General features: G+C 36.9%; 1 protein-coding gene across 10 annotated transcripts in view; it reads right to left on the reverse strand.

Annotated features, from left to right (window-relative positions):
- The window catches only part of SDCCAG8 (SHH signaling and ciliogenesis regulator SDCCAG8), a 106,720-nt gene that overhangs the window by 50,252 nt on the left and 36,034 nt on the right, over window positions 1-20,434 (reverse strand). For all 10 annotated transcript variants that reach the window (XM_032683310.1, XM_032683313.1, XM_032683312.1 and 7 more), the window contains exon 13: window positions 16,916-17,058. In XM_032683310.1, coding sequence (XP_032539201.1) covers window positions 16,916-17,058 — 143 coding nt within the window. The remainder of the gene's footprint in view (window positions 1-16,915; window positions 17,059-20,434) is intronic.

The raw sequence follows: 20,434 nt of genomic DNA on the forward strand, positions 1-20,434 counted from the left end.
GATTTACTTACTGTATAGAGCAAACTTTCAAGAGCTCAGAAACAAGAGATGTGTGGTGAGTTCCCTACAGCTGAAACGTATATGGAGCGGTTGAAGATGAGTTTATACAGTGGATCAAAGCTCAATTGTAAGACTAGGAGAACACATGCAATTGTTACACAGAAGGGCAGCTTCTTAGAACCTAGAAAATTATGGGATTAAAACACATCCAGTGCCACATAAAGAACAATATCTGAGGTGCCTAGAGCTGCTGAGGAATGAAAAAAATTCCTGGAGCCAAAGCTGTCTAAACACAGTGGCAAGTCTTTCACCCACACCTTGAGTTGGCACCTTCCCTGCTCTCTAAGTTCAATCTCTCTGCCCCCCCTCTGAAAATTTCCCCAATACATATACAGAGAAATAAGAAAAAAAAGTATAAAACATGCAGAAGGCAACCTAAGAGATTTCAGGATCTATTGGTATTCCTGCTATGACCAGCAAATACTGCAGGAGTTTTAGAAGGTCTGACACTGATTATTTGCAATTACTCTGAATTGTGAAAAAAGCGGTGCTTGATTTAAGAAAAAGAAAGTCTATAGACTGTAGACAGAAGTAAACAGTCCTTAGTCTCTCCAGCATTAGTGTGAAGATTTAAGAAGTCTCCTCTTACAAAGACTTCAGAATTTCTCATATTCACTAAGGAAAGCACAGACACATGCAAAGAGAAGCCACAACAGACTAATTTGATGACACAGGTTAAGATCTGAATCAGAAATGTCAACTAAAGATTAATTACTCCAGAACTCTTTAAAACTTCATCTACAGAGATCAAAAACGGGGAAAAGAGTGGTTAAAGTGCAACAGCCTGTTCTATTCTCAAATGCAAACACTGACTCAAAACTGGAGACAGCAGCAACAGTTACTGTTCTTTCAAACAGTACTCTTTGCAAAACACTAAGCAAATGTCCATCTGATATAATAAGTCTGCATTTGGTTGTAACGCTGATCAGTTTTACTAAAGCAGAAGCATTGAACTCATGGTCACTTTCATTTTTGTGCCATTGAAGTCAGAAGCAACCATTGAGACAAGCTCAAGTTCTTCCTGAGCCCTGTTCTGAAGCACGTTTTCCACAGTGATTTTAGTTCTAAACATTGACTGTTTTGAACATGTGTTATCGCTGCAAAGAGCCATAGGTAACTTAAGTTAACTCATATCTCAATGAACTGGATATTGGTTTGCAGTGCTTGAAAGCTACGCTTTCTACATGTTCTTGACAAAACAAAAGGCACTGTAAACTGTAGCTTATAGCACAGGAAGAAGAAAATTGCCATCACTGGCAAACCTTAAAAAAATCCTTACTAAAAATGAAGTGAAAATTCACTCCAACCTCAAAGTTAACATAAAAGTATGTAGCTGAATTTGACCCACCAAATTTAATAAAAACAAACATGTACATAAAAACTCCAAACCCCAAAACACCTTTCCCACCACTAACAAAGAAAAACTGGATCATAGATCCATTTTCAATAGAAGACTACTCACCACCAAATGGCTTTGCAGTAAAGAAAAATGAAGGATGTAAAGACTACTGATACAAAAGTCATATTTGACATAATAGCTTGAAATTTGAAATAATAGCTTGTCTATTTTTGACTGCAAAGTAAAAGAATTTAGATTGATAAAACTTTGAATTTCACAACACAATTCAACAGTAGGTATTTTTGAAAGTCTTTTCAGTTCAGTAACTGTAAAAACACAAAAAGTCCAAGATGGTTCTCAATGTAGAATTAGGTTTCTGACTGGAGGCTGTCAGTAAGTCTTCTGACAAAGCAACTATGATTTGAAGCAATCATGCTTACTATAGTGACTATTTGATTTTTCCATGAGATCAACATGCGTCATTTTGTAAAAAGCTAATGGATCCATTAGTAAGGACTATGAACTTAATTGGACAAATTAAAATACTCTAGTAATTAGTTCAGTGACACACAAGAGGTTATCATAACATTATTTTTGACATCTTCGGTTCACATTAATTATACTTAAAAATGTAACTATAAAATATTTCAGCTTTCAGATATGCTTACTTTAAACTGAACTTCATCATTCATTAAGGAGTAGCTAGGATTTAGTCTTCCAAATGTTTGAGCTATCTGAACTAACAAGACTGTTGTCTAAATGATGACCAGTCCTGGAACTCTGTACCAACACTCATTCTTGGGCAGCAAGAGGACCAGTCAAGCCGAACACTGATGCTTTTACCACATGCCTCAGTGGTCGAGCACAGATCTCTTTCCTAGATAACACAGAGCCAAGTGGGCCAGCACTGTGAGCGAGTGCACAACAAATCACCCCAGAAGAGGGAAAGGACTTGGCTGAAGGCTCCCTCAGCTCTTTCAGAGGAAATGAGCTTTTTCTCCCAGTATTTTTTAAAATAAATGTATGCATAAGCTTTTCTACCAAATTAAAAAAGTTTTGAGGAGTTACTCAAGCATTTTATTCCCAGTATCTTTAATAAAATCTGGCATGAAGGCACTCAAATCAACTAAAGCACTTTTGAAAGTAGGACTTGAAAGCCTACATGTATTAGGAACCCTAAAGACCAATAGCTTTGGGTACAAAAGCTCAACAACGTTTTAGCAGTCTACTTTGCAAGCTTTCCATGATATAGATGTACTGGATTGTCTATTACAAGCAGCTTTCTAAACCAGCTTCTAATAGGTTATTTCATCTTATTACTTCAGCTACAAGTGTCAAGGGAAGAATGGAAAAATTAGAGTATATCCTTGCTCTTCTCGCAGGCTACAGGAGGAAAAAACCTCAACCAACCAAATCACAAATTCATGACTAACAAAAAACCCAAAAGAATAAAAGCTGAAACAAGAGGTCACAATATTTGCCCTATTCTGTAAAGGGAAAGATAATTTTTGCCATTTCTTACTTTACCATCAGAAACTATTCAAAAACCACAACGATTAAGGTCATAAAAGAATGTATACAGAGTAAGATCACACTTCATGAATTTCTTCCCTCTGTATTCCATATTTATCTTTGTAAGTATGTCATACACAGAAGAATAAGGGGTCATTTTTTATTTTTTTTCAGGTCAGCAGACAAGCCTAAAGGTTGGTCTGTAAATACGGAAAAAAAAAAAAAAATATAGTTTACCAAGAAGTCATTCTTCCAAAGAATAGTCATAAATAATTCTTTCTCTTAATGTAAAACTCCTAAAACTCCTTTCAGACCTGCCTTCCAATTTAACAGCACTGCAGTATCCTATTCAGCCATTTATAATGGAGAGTGCGCTTACTGTGTTTTATCATATGCTATCTGGTCTTAGTATTTTTGAACATTTAAGTAAGGAAATGCAACACAGTAAGACCCTTAATTCTGCAGGTAAACAGGTACATGCTGGTTTTAAGTGTAGCTATGATTCAAAATTATTACTTTCCAAACCTTCTAAATTAACAGAGCTCTAGAGCGTGTGCCTTGCTCATATGTTTGGATCAACTCCATAAGAAGGCTCGCGGTCACAAGATTTCTCCCCTTAAGTCAGGCTTCTAGCAACCTTTTGTTTGACATGGATTGTTTTGGTTATCTTCCTTTGTAAGGCCTACGAATTTTCATCTAATATTTAATACATATGGTTGCTGTGAACAAGGACATAGCTGGACAGCGTTTGGTGGTTTCCTCTTCTATAACACTAATCGTTTTTTTCTGCCATCTGAATTTTTGTAATAAAGGTTTTGATTTTTTCTGTGCATGTGTAAATCCACCTAGACTGGATTTTACGGCTCGTGATACTTTTACAGGGCAGAAGGCATGAAACGTATGTTCTTATGTAAAAAAATAAATAAAAAAAGAAGCACACGTGCATGCTTGTGCAAGAATTATACAGAAATACCTTTTAAAAGCATCATGATCAGGTCATTTCTTTAAACCTCTCCAAGGAGCTGAAAACTTGCCCTTCCTGTATCCCATTGAGGGAATTACCCACTGAGTTGCTCTTTTTGTCTGTTTCTGAGAGCTGACTGGATGCTGATTCTGGAGCAGGTTGCCAGGTCTTCTCAGCAGAAAGCTCAAGTTTCTGGAAACTGCCCCAGTTAGCACACTGTGTTTGGTGAGCTTCAGTAAAATCTGTATTTGCATGGTCAAATTTTCTTGAAGAGACCTAACTATTAATTTAATTGGTAGAACTGAAGGACTGCATCATTGTTCAGTACACATGTGGGCCTATTCATGAGAACTTAGGCTAATTAAAAATAATCTTAGTTACTGTTTTTTACAATAGTTGAGAAATAAGAAGTTCCCTAAAATAATGAAATGTCAGAGCTTTCTCCTCAAAATCACCAGGAGCGGAAGCTACTACAGGCAATTAGAAAAGTTATGTGAAGGTCAAGGGGTAAAAAATTAAGCATTCAAACTGATTCAGCTCTTTAAATATGGATCTGGAAAGTTTTTCCATCTTTCTCTATTTAGAATGCAGTTATACCATTGGAACTGCCTTATAACTTTTACATATATTTACACTTTATATAATAATGAGGTCTACAGAAACAATTAAACACTAAGCCTAACATTTCCACTTTGCCTTCTAAGCCCTACTGAGGCATCAGAAGACACTATACATTAATGGCTGCAAATGAAAAAAATTCCTACTCTATTTTTTCGCACTTGTCGTACCTCAAAACTACTTAAAAATTATCTCAGTAACTGGAGATATTAATGGGCGTGAAAAAAATGAAAAGCTGGAGGGGCATAGGAACAGAGAGCCACGCAGCATTAGTCCTATGAAAGTTTACTGAAATAAAGAATCTTGAATATAGCTAACATGGGCATATACATGACTGATTATATATTCCATCTCTGCTTCTACTTACCGGGTCAGTTAACAAAATGAAAGGACTGAGTTTCTTACTTTAAATTCCGCATAGAAGAAAGAATTTGCAAACACCTAGCCTATAACGTGATTTTACTCTTTTGCCATGCCTTCAAGATATATACAAAAAACTACCAGTTCCTCAATGTAGACAATAACTTATTTTCAATCTGAATAGTTCTCTGTATCCCAAGTCACAGACAAATATCATCAACTGCCCCCTATTTCATTGTTACAGAAAAGTGTCTCTAGCAGTAATTAACATCTCATATTAGGTCAAATACACTGACTTGGAATCAAAATCTGATTTTTCTGGCACATCTATAAGCCTTGCCAGCAAGATACGTACCTTGTAAGTAAACACCAATACTCCTGTGACTATTACCATCAGATTGTGAAATATTTGGCTGATAAGTCCCTATAGAAACAGACAATTAAATACAGAGTACAAGTTGCATGGAACACGAGAAGATATGATTTTTGTCAAGTCTTACTATGTAGCCCTAGCACTTCACAGTACTGCACGCCTTTATCTGGAATATTCTTTCTACCTTTGTTCCACAAGCCCCTTTTACAAATTACTGTTTGTTGAAATAATTGCTTAACACAACATTTATACAGGCATGTACTCTGTACACAAACTTATTTAAATTATTTTTATTGTATTTAAAATAAAGGAATAATTTTCCTGACTTATGGTGATTCTTGAATGTGGCACCAGCAGCCTCTTACAATGTAGCTTCAGGACACATTTAAGCCAGTCTAAGCCAATACTGTCAGTGTAAGAGGTGTAGTCCTTCTTTCATCCTCTTATAATTAGCACTCACACAACTTATTCTTCAAGAAATTATTCTTTTTCAATCTGATTAACTCCCTGAACAACCTGATCACACAGGTGTCTTCCTTCCAGTGTCAGCAGAAGCAAGGGTCTGGCAATATGAGGCCAGACACAGTCAAATATTACCACTCTAGGGATTTGCCTTTTCAGTAACAGCACAGACCAGCTTCAAACAACTGTGACTCTGTACTCCAAGGCTCAGCTTGTAAATACAGTAAATCCCTACCATTGAATCAAAAAATGATGCAGCTAAATGATGCAGAGTTCTGATCTGCTATGAACCCACTCTGCCAATTTAAATTTGTTCAAAAACCCAATGTTTTTGGTACGTTAACTTTGTACCAGCAAGCTTTATGCTGAATCAGGTCTCATCTGTCCTTCCTGCAGCTGGCATAAAGTCAGCATAAACACTGCATTGCATGCTCTAGCTAATTCAAAAGGAAAGTGACTGTGTGCTCACACCTGATCTGGATCAGATCAGCACAGCTGAATGATCCAGTAGATCACAAATGCACCATGAATGACTGCTGACCAGTTACCTGCATTTTTCATGGACACTACAATTGGACACGCAACCTGCAGTTAAACTGCCACAGGCCTCATATTTGGAAGTTGCTAATGCTCTCCAACTATTGCTGAAGTTGAGAAGGTGAGGAATGTTTTTTAATTCCCTCCAAAGGACCAAGCCTCACAAGCACAGCTTAGGAAGAAGCTAAACCATTTGACATAACAAAGAATTCTTCAGGATGACAATTTGAAAGACAGTATTTCGTTTTCAGGGAATTTGATCTAGGGTGAGCTAGACTTCTACCCCATCCTACAGCAAGATACCACATATTCCAGCAAACTGACAGACTTAAAACCAAAAGCGTAAAAGATGAAAAATACTCTGCTAACATTACATTGCACTTTACTGTTGTTGATTTGCTCTAGATGTTACAGAAACACTCCAGTGAAAGGCATGTTTATCTGTCCACTTATCACAGGAGCTAGATACAAAGAGGTGAGTCAAAAAATAAAAATCCAGCCTTATATGCCTTTTATTCATTTGGTCAAGTGTGGCATAATTTTTGTATTATCCTGATTGTGACTGCACATTATTATTAGAAATAATGGACAGGCAATATAACAGTTGAGTGTTTTGTTGGTGCTTTGTTTTGGGTTTTTTTTGGACAGGTTATAAATCTCTCTTCTTTATGCTGTCAAGAGTAAGAGAGAAACATATTTCAATAGCAACTTTAAAATGAAACTCACAAATTACTACCATTATGTTAAGTGCTAGATATCCCACCGTGCAGTTTTGCTTTGTGAATTTTTACCTTCTTCCATGCACACTTTTAGCCACTGATCGCACAGCCTTTCAGTGTTTTCTGCCTTTTCCTTTAAATAAACTGGCTCTGGCTCCTTCCATCTGGTTCCCCTTCCGTCAGCAACCCTGCACCTGTTCACACCTCCTCTCCTGTTGGATTCCACTGAACATTTCCTCCTCTGCCAGGGCTATTCTGGCACTCGCAACCTTTCTGTCATTCAATCCATCTGTCAGAAGTGAACTTTGTTTACCGCAAGCTTCTGCTTTCTTCTTCAAGAAGCAAAGCCCCTCAAGGTCATTGTCAAATGAACTGTCGGTGTAGATTTAAATCCACTCCTGCTAACCAGCAGCAGATGAAGTTCTTTACAGTCCTGTATTTGTGAAGATCGGTTTGGTGTATAAGAGAAATAATACAGAAGCAAAAGAATAGCTTTTAATCATTATTTGTTAACTCCAAGAGCTAATGTGGTTTTTTTTTCATATATGTATACCTATTCCTTCTTGCTAAGACTAGCAGAATCTGAGAAAGACTTTGCAGAGCTACGTAAAGAAGTGGAAGAATATTACAAATAAAATAAATGAAAGCTTTTGACTTGTTTTAACACCATGTAATAGATATTGAACAAAAAATACAAAGGGAAAATGGGAACAGCTGAATGAGCTTACAGTAAAACCTTAAAGCAGCTAACAGCATTCGCTGCAAATTATTTAATTTTCAGTATTCTTTTTTTACCTTAACTATCAATGCTTCAAATGCAACACTATTAAGGGAGAAATTTCTTAATATTTTTTCTTGTTTTCAAGCCTTGTAAAATACACAGATGCAACTCTTTGTTAGAATACTGCTTTCCACATTGAGGCAAATTGTAAAGATTCTTTGTCAGGGCTGAGACTAAATTCATATTGTCAACAGGATACATCATTTTTAGCAGTTCCTGGAATACACTCTGACAACGAAAAGTTTCTGAATTATTAACTAACCTCCTTAGTTAGTTTAACTTGACAGTTTTATTCTTCAAAAATAAGAAATAACTTTCAATTTCACTGCTTACCTTGGGTATCCTTTAAAAAAAGATAACCTTTCAGCAAGATTAAATACAGTACCAAAAAATAAAATACATATTTTAAGTTTTGTAAGCAATTATAATGAACCACCCATTTTATTACCATTTCACCAAAAATGAATTTAAAGTAAAGCTTTCTGGGATCAAATCCAGGAGGTAATCCAACCTCATTAGCAGAAATGCATTTATACTTACGTTAGGTCTGAATTTGTTTCTAATGAAAATTAGATTGACAAATATTGCACAAGTTTAGCTAAATAATAACTTAATATTGATATATACCTTATATGGGGCATTTGCAAGGGAATATTTTATGATGCTATGATCTTCTTCCATAGGAAGCTATATGAACAAATGCAGGTGAACAAATGCAGTGGAAATAGAAGAGGAACTCTGGTAGAAGAAGAATACACTTCATTCTCCAGTTTGATTTAAGCCCTGTAGAAGGCAACTGACCAACAAGGAGAAGCTAATGAAGAACAGTTTTTCCTGTTTCTACAAAAATGCAGTTTGATACTGAAACCACCAAGAATGCAGGGTCAACCAACAGCAGCATGCTATTAACCTTGCCATGCTGCCGGCACAGCCAGGGGAAGGAGTTCAGCCCTGTTAAGTAGCCCACAGCAGAGGCTGTGCTCATCTGCTCACCCAGGAGAGGCATCTCCCAACTCACACTCTTTCCTGACCAATCACCAGCACAAGGGTGTGGAGCACAGGGGCAAGGAGAGCAGCCAGGCAGCCAAAGACGATGTGTTCAGGTGATTTTTTTTTTTTTTTTCATTCCTCCATCCACCAGCTACCTTCTCCAGAGGTGATAACCCACAGGCTGATGCTCTTCAAAGTCAAGTTGGACAAAGAGTCCAGTTCAGGACCTTTTGGGTTCTCTGTTGGATTTTTTTTCTAGGCAAGAATTTTAGGAGCAGAATCTTGCACAGAAAAAAAAATACCAAAAAATGAACAACCACTGTGACTGCACAAAATAAACAACTTTGAATATACTTCCGAAAGCACAAAACAGCTTTTAAAATTGTTTAAGTTCACAAATATCAAGTGCTGACTGAAAAAGTACATTTTAGCCTATTGTAAAAACAAGCTTTCGGATGTACTTGAAAGAAAAGCCTTAGAACAAGTCAAAGATGAAGATAAAAATCAGAACCATTTTTCCAGTAGCAAATTCAGCAAAAAATCCAGCAGCCGTGAATACATGTATCTAAAAAGACTTTTATGGTTCAAAAAAATAAATCATTATCCTGTTGTCATTAGTCACACAAATAGAAAACCTAATTTGAATAAGATCAAAGTAAATATTTGATACACACTCATAAACTTATTACTGTTAGTGCTGAATAATAACTGCTCAAAACAAAGACCTTATAAAGACATTTGTTTTCTACAGCAGTTAGTCTCTTCTGTATTTCATCTCAATTCACTACTCACTCCAAAGCGCTTTAAGTACTGTCACTGCTCCTGAACCACACTCTACATGCAGTAGCAATTTGGCTGCCTCAACAACCTGATGCAATCATTAGAGAAATTCTATGTGACCAGCTGCAGTTTAAATGCCGTGAAGAAAAATTTAGATGAATCTAAGACTAAAAACTGGAAATTTATTAGTGACTTGTCCTTGAGAAATTTGTATGGTAGGACAATAAATAAAATTGTCAACCACGTTGGAACTCTTTAAAAATGAAAAAAGGTGATTTATAAATACTTTCATATTCAAAATTAATATATGATTTTGTATCTGTTCTTTACTCCTTCACTTGGAATTTCTTTCTTTCCCCTACAAAACTCATCATTGGCTTTTATACGTCTGTACAATAACTTAAATATGTTTAAAATATTAAATAGAAAGATATTTAAATAATTGTGTGTTATCTTGACACAAAGTATATCAGCTTCGAAAATTTTACAACACACTGCCAGAAGACGACAGAACCAATTTATTTCAAATCACTCAGTATCAGTCTTCATAAAGCAGCATATGGTCTTATCATGGCAGGTAAAATATTTTACCTTCTATAATAACGCAGAGCAACTAATTTATCTACATGCTGTATAATCAGATAAACAATTTCAGCTGCACTATGAAAACCTGTAGGCAAGGGAGAAATTTATCCCCCTATACATTCATATGATTGTTAACAATGCAGGCTATTCTTTTTTCCATCTCCTTCTTCAATTACTTTAAAGCAAGACCTCCTTTTCAGTGGTGGAAATATTTGCAGTTTTTACAGCTGCAGGACAAAGAACTGAGAATTTTCACAGAGTTTCTCAGGCGAAAAAAAAAAGCTCTGCAAGATTCTATTGCAAGTAAAGCAGAGTGAATGACAACTTTCAAAGCTATCACAATCATTTACTAATGTGCTGCTATACCAAATAAGTCTAATTTTTCTTGACAGCACCAAATTAGATTTACTGCAGAAACTGCTGCATAAATAGCATATGGCTATGTTATACCACCTATTTCAAATCCCTGTAATGTTTCCTCCCCTCCCTGCTCAAAATGAATACTTGAGCCAAGCTATAAACCTTCTGCAGACAAGGTATATACAAGTTCAGAAAGCAGATGCAGGACATGTAGCTTTCTTTGTTGAAATTGTCTAAAAAAGTATCACATATCCAGATCAAACAAAACTGGATAGTAATAGGTCAGGTCCCCCTTGCTACACTTCAGGATTTTATTTCCCCCTTTCCTTGATAAAATTTTGTTTTCATTTCTCTTTCAAACTGACAGTCATCAACACAGGGCATGACCTTGTAATCCTCTCACACATGACTACCTCTTACTTGCACAAGAAATCCTATTGATCTTTACTTCTTACGTGAGTCAAATTATTCATGTGACTCAAGATCAGAAGGCTCGGACCTCCATTCATTCCTCACAAGCTCTCATTTATGAGGAGGGAAGTGCCCCCTCCAAGCAAAAATAAAACAGCAGAAAACTGGTTCCATTCACTGGAGGGGCACAGCCCTCTGGGAAGGTGCTGACCTACAGCTCTCCCTCCCACCTTTCAACAGGAGCAAAGTTTCCATATCGGTTTGCTGGATCAGTCCCTGGACCCATATGCTTTAGCATTTCTGTCAATCGCCAAATTCTACGTTCACTATACTGCTACAATAAAACACAAAACCACATAACCTGATCACACAACAGGACAGAGAGCAGACATGTATTTTTGAGGTAGGAGGGGCGCGATACCCCGAGGTGGGACGCGCTCGAGGCCCTGGAGGCCGCAGAGGGAGTCTGGTGCCAGCACGTGCCCCCATTCCCTGGCATGGGGCGATGCCCACCGCCCACCTCCAAAGTTTGTGCGGTTGTAGCAGAGAAAAGACGTTGCAAGGTCTTCTCTCCGGCCGGCAGGCACACCACTGCACACATCGAGGAAGGCTGCGGCTACCCCGCCGCTCGCCTCTCGGTGGTCAGTCCTCCCAGCTGCCCTATCCGTTACTGTCTGATTAGCTCTGCGAAGGAGCCCCTCCCCGGCCAGCTTTCCCCGCCATCTGTTCCACACGCGATGGCTGCCGCCCAGCAGCCTCGCGCTGCCCTCCTACCTGGCACCCGGCTCCCGGCCTTACCCCAAAGTGCTAACACAGGTTCTCGCTGCTGGCAGAGTCAGGATTTCATTACTACTACTTTGACAAGTGCAGGGTTGTTTGTAATTTCTCTTTTATCCTGATTTTGATTGTACAACCACCTCCCACTGATTCAGTTTGCTTCAGTTTTGTTGCTCACAGATTTTACTCTCCACATTAATCTCCCTCTGGCATGTTACTGCATCTGTTCCCTTTTTTATTATTAATTTTCAAATTCCCACCATTTTTGACAAAAAGGAGGTAATCTACACTCTGCTTCTGCCCATTTCATTTTCTTTAATTTGGAAGATAAGTATGAAAGCGTGCCAAAGAAGTTAATTCTCCGTTAACAGTTTATTTTCTGGCACCCCGATGCCTTTGTATATGAAAAACAGATAGAAGTAAATGTTGACTGAATCACAACAACATAGTCGCAACTGTCCCTAAATTTAATGAAAAGTAAACATATGAAGCATAATCTAAAAGTTTATTAGTTGTCAGAGTTGTTTCATGTTATCACCCCTCCTTGCATTTTAAAATAATGGTTTTGTACAAGATGAGCAGAATATAAAAAAAATTAGAAATCAATCGCTGCTTACACCTTATTTATGCTTCTCCCCCAACCCCCCCAATTCAAGTGTTATTGGTCCTTTCATCAGTTAGTCTGAGAACATAAAGCACATCTCAGTCATTTAATATTAGTAAAAGCATTTCTTTAAAACTCCTTTCCAGCATAGATGATGGACTCTGACATGCTGAAATTGTTGGAAAAAGCACTGCAGTAAGTATGCTGCTAACTGACAGATACTGCTAGGAAGAAAACAATAAATATTAAGTAGTGTGCGACTCCCTAGAAGGCTGTGTATAACCACCAAGAAGTTAATTTACAATTTTATCATTTAATAGTATAGTTTATATAGGGAAATCAATGTATGAGGCATGCTGCATATCTAACAAGGAGCACTGATGACAACATACAGCTCAACACCAAAGCTTCAGAGACTGTGCTAATGCCACATTAAGCTGGAAGGGTATGTGCTTGATTTATTTTGCATGTAATAGAAGCTAGCCTTAATGGAGTCACTGAAATTAGCAAGAAGGACCAATGCACAGTAGGATGGCAATAGCACTGCTAAGACCTCATTGCCACTTTCTTAGATCTGCTGCTTTCTAGAGATCATATCATTGTCAAAAAGAGGGGAGAAAAGGAATATCCCACAATGGGGAAAAACAATAATCAAGAAACGCAACACTCACTGACTCACTGTAATATAGACTGTAGTCCTTCAAGAGAATGACACAGGGATTTAGGGCACCTTGGTGGGTCACCTGAACCTGAAAGCATGGGTTCATTTAGTAATTTTTCCTCACCTACAAGTTGACCTTCACTAGTGCTTATAATGTTTCATATAAGCAAACAAGGATAATAAAAAAATTAAACTAAACTAAATCTGCTTCAATTCTACTCCATTATATTTTCCAGCAAATTTTAGATGACATTGCAGTCTAAAGTATCTCAAGCCATCTACCTACCTCTGACCTGAGAAAACGCATGATGGCACAGAAAAAATTCACTTTTGAAAGTCAGTGATTCCCTCGCTTCTTAAGATTTATTTAACTTCTTTGGCATATGTAAACAGGAACTACATCTGACTGCAACTGAAACAAATATAACTTCAGATCTGGTTTGAAAGAGAAAGAGGAAAGTTTTTCAATGATGATTCTGTTACGCAAGAATAGTTAAAAATTTTATTGAATTAGATGGCACACTAAGATCTGGACAAGTTGTTAACATCTTGCATCTTCTATATTATCTTTTCCATGAGCATATTGACATGATTTTTAATGACTATTCTTTCATCAACTAAGAACAATAGACTTATATGTTTTCTACTCCCTGAAGAATGGATTGAGGTAAGATTCATTAGCAAGACCTAAAAGACCTAACCTTGCCAAAGTAACGGCAATTTAACATTGACTTAAGAACTAGTTTCATAAGATTCTCCTACTACAATAACTCTAATACAAATAAAAATAAAGCTGAAACTAGGGCAAAAAAAACCCAAGAAAACTTTAAACAATCATGGTCAGTCTCATAGCATGGTGACATCTGCAAAGTTACATGACTGACAAGCAAAACTACAGAGTAGAAATTCTGTATCTTTCCAGTCTTTTGAAGATATACATATTAGAATTACTAACTAGATTCAATAGCAGAAAATGCATGTTAATAGCAAGGATTTCTAAGCAACATATTGCTCCAGGAAGAAAGGTGACAGGAAAAGGCAATTTTAAACTCTGTGGCAATGGTTTAGAATAGCTAATTGTAACCTTTTTTCTTCATTTTTAACAAGTACATTTTGTTAACTTAGAAGCTGTTTAGTTGGTAATCAATCAACAATGTCTGAAAACTAGGATGCAGCAAAGAAGTGGGACTTGTGGAGAAGAGTGTTGCTCTGCAGAGCACTTTCTTTTTCTCATTAAGAGACAGACTGTATGTTTTTTTCTCATTTAATCCATTCATATACCTTCATCATCTCATTTTTGTACATTAAAATCCCAAGTTCTTGTATTCATTTTCCTATTTATTTACAATATCCAAACACAGAATCACTGGATTAGTGAAGAACTTTTCTCCTTAGTAATATACTAATTCATACAAAATAAAGAATTATTTCTGTATCTCCTCAGCTACCTCAGGTTTCTGCCAGAACAGCACAGACAGGTCATGCAAGGCAACAGAAAGACCATTCACAACGGTGTAACAGCAGTACAGCCTCCTTCAAATCCAGCGTTGTGAGAAGACTTGGAGCGGACCAGCTGGTCCTCTCCTGAAAAGAAGAGAATCAGGAAGACAAGGCCAAGGCCAGAATACCCAAGAGATGCACTAAATCAGTGCAATTTCTGCAGCAACCTCCCACAGCCAGGACTCTAGAGCTTAAAATCTGTTTTCCTTGGCAAGTGCCACAGTGAATGGGTCTATAACCCCCCCAGGATTGCTATTACCCCAACCCTTCAAGTGACTATTTTAACTGACACGGTTGCCATTTGAGACGAAGGGAATTAATGCAAGAAGGTAAATCATGAGCGAATAAAATTCACATTCAAGAACTATGGATGTACCAATCCATGAAAAACACAGTAAGTTTAAAAAGGCAAAACTGATGCAACTAGAGGCATGGAACCTTTATATCTTCACTAACACAGATAATCTGTTCTGTCAGGAAGTGATCTGAGAGGAAGAAAAGGAGTACAGGCTAAGGACAAGTTTCATTTGAGTAGGGGATGTTTTCCCCTGCAACTCAGGGAAAACAGGCAACTCTGCGAGAACACCTCTAACACTGCCCTACCAATTTAAGTACAAGGGGAAAACGGGTTAACAGTCCAGGAGCAATGAATCGCTCATCTCTTTTGCTCCCTCCTTCACCCCTGACAGCAACATCACCTAATGTATTCCTGGAAAGCAGACAGACAGTCCAAATATAGAGAGGACACAAAAATCTACGAAGTATTATAGAATTTGGGGAACGTCAAGAAGAAAGATTGGAACCTATTTCCCATGCCTCAGCATATATCTTTTTCCAACAAATACATGTCAGCATAGAAAACATTTCAATACCTATAAGCAGAAGCTATAACGTGAACACAAAGTAGTAAGAAAACCCCCAAGAGATCAGCCCCTTGCAGAAGAGCGTCTGCACCAGGTCAGACAAAGAAGCCGCGACAGTTCAGCATCTGTCTTAAAAAGCAGGCGTCTGTGAAATTGTATGAGAACGGGGCCAGCACAGAGCATTACTTGCCCAAAATACTATTCCCAGCATCCAGTGATTTGGATCTCAGAAACCTTCCGAGTCAGAGACCATACGTTGAAAAGCTACCTGAATCATCTGTATGCTAGGTACTCGGCTTTAATTACCTTGCTAAGTAAAAGTAGGCTACAGTCCTCATTTTTACATTTTGAGTATTTTCACCAAAAAAAAAAAAAAATTATAAATTCACTACTCAGATTTCCTCCAAGATATCCAGAGCTTTATTGCATATAATCAGCCTTTTGCTAAAAGGAGCACGGTAAGCCATTTGGTTAACTATCACAACAAATCATTATTAATAAAGTTCTGCTAAATCCAAACTTTAGATATCTTAACAACTCACCCAAAACTTTTTTCAAGTTCATTAACCTCTAGCATATTTTTTTCTCTAAATACAGGCTGTTAGAGTGGTACTTTCTTCCATCTGTTAAACAACCGTGCTCTGAATTACACAGAAATTTAGCTGAATAAAAAAAAAATGATTCATTGAATTCAATAGTTTAGACAAGGCTCTATTTTATTTCCATTTACTCAATGGCAAAATTCTCACAAAGCCCAAAATGTACAAGAGCTGGATAAACACACAGACTTCTGTTAAGTGATAAAAATTTGGGCTTTTTTTTCCCCCCATGAAAAATTTAAATTAACTTAACTTTTTTCTTTAGGACTGAGCAAAAAAAGCTGCCAGATTTGTTTCTCGATGTTCACTCTTGGGGAGAGCAGGGTGGCAGAACAATACAATAACCATACACACAACCAAAAGTCTGCAAACAGTCAGACAATAGCATTTTCTGAGGCAAAAGGAGACAATCCTGCAGTTACCAAAACTCAAGCTGCAATGAATAGTTGGCATGTCAACCTTCTGGAGTTTTCCAGAAATGTGTAATGAGTAGTACATTAAATGACATTGGGAACTATACCCAAGGATGGAATAAACTCAGGGAGCTCATCACACATTGCGTTGTACTGTATCTTCACTGACTTAAACGCCCTCCTCACTTACTTGAGTTTACCTCCTATAGACACAATTATGTTCATTTATATGTTCCCGGTCATTCTGCTGCAGAAATCTCAGGTTATTAATCTGAGAACTCCTATGCTTAAAGGTGCTGCTGTACACTAGTCTTAAACATTTCAAATATCTTTGTCCTACCAAACACAGCAACAAGAAGAAGAATGCTTCTGCAGTCTCCCCTACTCTTCTTCCTGCCTAGAATCATGCCACTTCATCACCAGGGCTGAACACTGCCTTTTCTACTACACTAGTAATTCACTTCTACATGGTTCATAACTCACTTTGTAGTTCATAACTCACTTATTCCAATCTCCGCTTCTAACTTGACTGAGGGCTGCCCATGCAGTCAATGACTGCAAGGATCTACAACAACTGTGGGGAAGCCTGTGGCAAAAAATTAGCAGAATGAAATTGGTACTACAGCATGTAATAGGATAAGGGGTACCTGGTGAGGTGCAGTTGGTGTTCAGATTTACTCAGCAGTTCTGCCAGTTTTAGGCACTCCTCTCTGGCTCCTGTCACATCCTGCTGGGCTTGTTCCAAACGCTGTTTGCTTCCATTCAGCTCTAATCCCAGTTTTTCTATTTTCTTAGAAAATTATAGAACCAAAGAAAATATATTTAAGAAATGCATAGAGATACATTTGAAGACAAAAAAATGGTAATCAAAGAACCTGAAAAACAATGCAAACTTCTGTTGTAGAACAAAAGGAGTTAGTTGATAAAAACTGCAAAATAAGCAAATTAAAGTATTTGAAATTACATTCTTATTAAAAGCCAAAATGCATATCATGTTTAAATACACTAATACGCAAGTGATGTTATTGTCTTCATATGGTTTAAGAGTTACAGGAATTGAAACATTTCCTGATTTTCACATATGAAGGCTTCCATATTTGTGTCTTGAATTCACTGCATTAGAAAGCCAGAAAGGTAGTGGAATAGTGACCATCTACAGAAGCTAACTGACATAGGATAACTCTTGTGGTCATTTACTTTTTTTAATGCCTATCACATAAACAACGACAAGTAGGCATATAGCTTTGTCATCTAGTATTACACATGATAATAAAGGTAATTTTGTGATTTCACCATTATTGAAAAGAAGTAATTTATGACTTATATCTGAACCCTAATCACACCAGCTGCTGTTAATCCCATTGTTTTAGTAACATCATTAGTCCTTATATGTCAACATAGTAACTAAAGTTGATGAATTTATAATTTATTTTACAATAGTCTAGTTTGCATGACCATCATCTTTGATTCCAGCAAAGCATGATAGACTTCTGATATCTCAGAATATATAGATGAATATAGATATTCTTAGAAATAATATATTTTGCTGTAAGTCCATATATAATATACAAGTACCCATAGGAATACATCTGTAACGCAGTATTATACTTTGTCCTAAGAATGCTTTTAAGAAGGCCAGTAGAATACAGAATAAGCTGACAACATAATTTTATCATGTAGTAACTGTTCTGCACTAACTCCTGACATAAATATTTATTTGTCATTGGGGCTGGAGGGAACTTACATGTTTTTCAGTCAACTAAACTGTGAAAGGTCATTTGTAGTACAGAATAAAATTGTTCATATAGGAAGTTAGTGCTGAATAGCTATTATACCTTAAATTCATACCATAGCTTATTTGTGATAATTTCCTCATGTAGAAAAGACTCTATCTTCTCTAATTAATGAAATTATTCATTCAAATACCCTACAAGAACAAATTATTGTAACTCTGTCCCAGTATTTACATTTGAAGCACCTTCGTAACAATATTGTCTCTTTTCCTCTCACAAAAATGTTAACCTAAACTACTTACATTAAATCACGATGTCAGACAAATACAACCTCTTCATCCAGAAAAACATTTCATAATGTTCTTTTTTTATAAATTTTTAATTTTGCTAATTACTTAACTGTACACTTTCCCCTCCAAGAGCACTCAACAAAGGCTCATGAAGGAAATTTTGATTAAAACCTTGCTTTATCACATGGACTTCCTATCAAATCAAGAATTCCAAGTTCAAATGTGAAGACAGTAAAACTATATACAAAATCGTTAGTACTCTTTCCTTCTAAAGAATGTAACAACCTATTGCATTGTCAATATACTTTAAAATCAGGTGTTCAGAGATATTAGGTTACATATGCTTTGTATTTGTACTTATTTTCATGGACTTCTGCATATGTTAAATAGAACAGAAGTCTCAGTGGGTTCTCTACTCTTAACAGTAGCAGTTCATAAATGTTATTTCTCCATCCACAGTAAGCAGAGACACGAGCTCTTCACTGTTAAAGACAGGGAAGTTCTCCAACATTCTTAAAATTTGCTTCAAAAATACATCCATTCAGCATACCTTTAAACCAACTCAAACCACAAATTAGTCAAAAAACATCAACTAAGTATTTGAAAAAGCACAACCACAGCTGAGAATATAAATACACTGTAGATGACTCCTTCAGGGAAAAGTTTCAAGGAACAGATGGGCTTTACACCATTGCCTCAAGTTAAACAGGCTCAGTCAGGTTTTGACACAGACCTACAGAAGGAAACAAATTCCAAGTGCAAGAACCTCTGGTGAAAATGTTTCGTTTCCACTGGCCAGATGTTGAACCTTCAGGGCTGAACCCAAGAACACAGCCATAGATTTCAGTTGTCATGCAAGTGTAGAGAGAAATTATCAGACACAGAAGTGTCACTTCATGACAGAATCTTTAAAGATTCACAGGTGTATTATAATTTCTATTAAAAATATCAAGAAAGCAAACATGAGCTTTGAAGAACAATTTTACTTGTGCTACTTTCATCAGTAATTCAAAAATTTGGTATCAGCTCCTTTTACACTCATACACACGTGTACACGTGTTTGTTCATGTGTGTAGGTATAAAAAGATATTTATATATATATAACCATCTTAAATTACCAATACTTGGAGGTACTTGCAGCATGGACCTATATGAAGAGTAGGAATTCTACACAAGAATTCTTGTAATGACCATGGCAGAAAAGGCAGACAACCTCATGAGAAAGGGATGACAGAAAAATGCTACCCGAGAAAACACGTTAGCAGCAACTCAGAAATCAGAAATATCTAATCCAGTTATATTTAGGGTTATCAACTAAATTATTCTTTTGAAACACCAGAAAATGCTAGTTGAAAATAATTTGGTAGGAGCCATGCATCATCATGCTGAAAACAGACCACACTCTAAATGCTACATGTTACTTTGGTTCAAAAACTCAGATAAGAGTTCGAAACATAAAACCTCAAAACTTGAGACATGCCCATACAATAAAAATACACCCTCTTCTCTCTCCTGCAAACAATAACAGTCTCACAAACACCCTCTATATTGAAATATGTCAAGTCTAGTCCACCATTAGGTCATCACAATATAATCAGGATTTAATCTACAGGGAAATTAAAGAATCGATGAATCTTTTTCACTGCTCCTGCAGGGAACCTTATCAGGAGCATTTTTCCAAAACTATTTGGACCCACACTAATTTTTACACTACTTTAGTTACCATTTCTACTGGGAAGCTGCAAGCAGTTCTGTATCTGCTATCCAGGTCCAAGTGTAATTGTAGGGACAGAAACAGAAACAAACCACCAACTAAAGCATTTTGCTGACAGCTCTGTTTCTTATGCAGTGTTAATTTGATCCCTCAGTGCCTATCACCTGTGATACAGCTTTTTACAACATGATCAGAAAGTTATTTCTTCAAGGTACTTAACTTTTCAATGTATATGAGAGACAAGAGATGGAGCACAGAACTGCAAAAAGACAGATGACAATCTTGCATTTAAGAAAATCTGAAACAGATTTTCAGTATAACAAGGAACAGAATTATCATAATGTATATGTACAACAAGACTACATTAAGGTTAGAACAGGCAACTTCTGGTGCTTAACTCCGCAACTTTAATGTTCTTATTACTTCTGC

Source organism: Chiroxiphia lanceolata, chromosome 3 (genome assembly GCF_009829145.1).
Source record: "Chiroxiphia lanceolata isolate bChiLan1 chromosome 3, bChiLan1.pri, whole genome shotgun sequence".
NCBI classification, from domain to species: domain Eukaryota; kingdom Metazoa; phylum Chordata; class Aves; order Passeriformes; family Pipridae; genus Chiroxiphia; species Chiroxiphia lanceolata.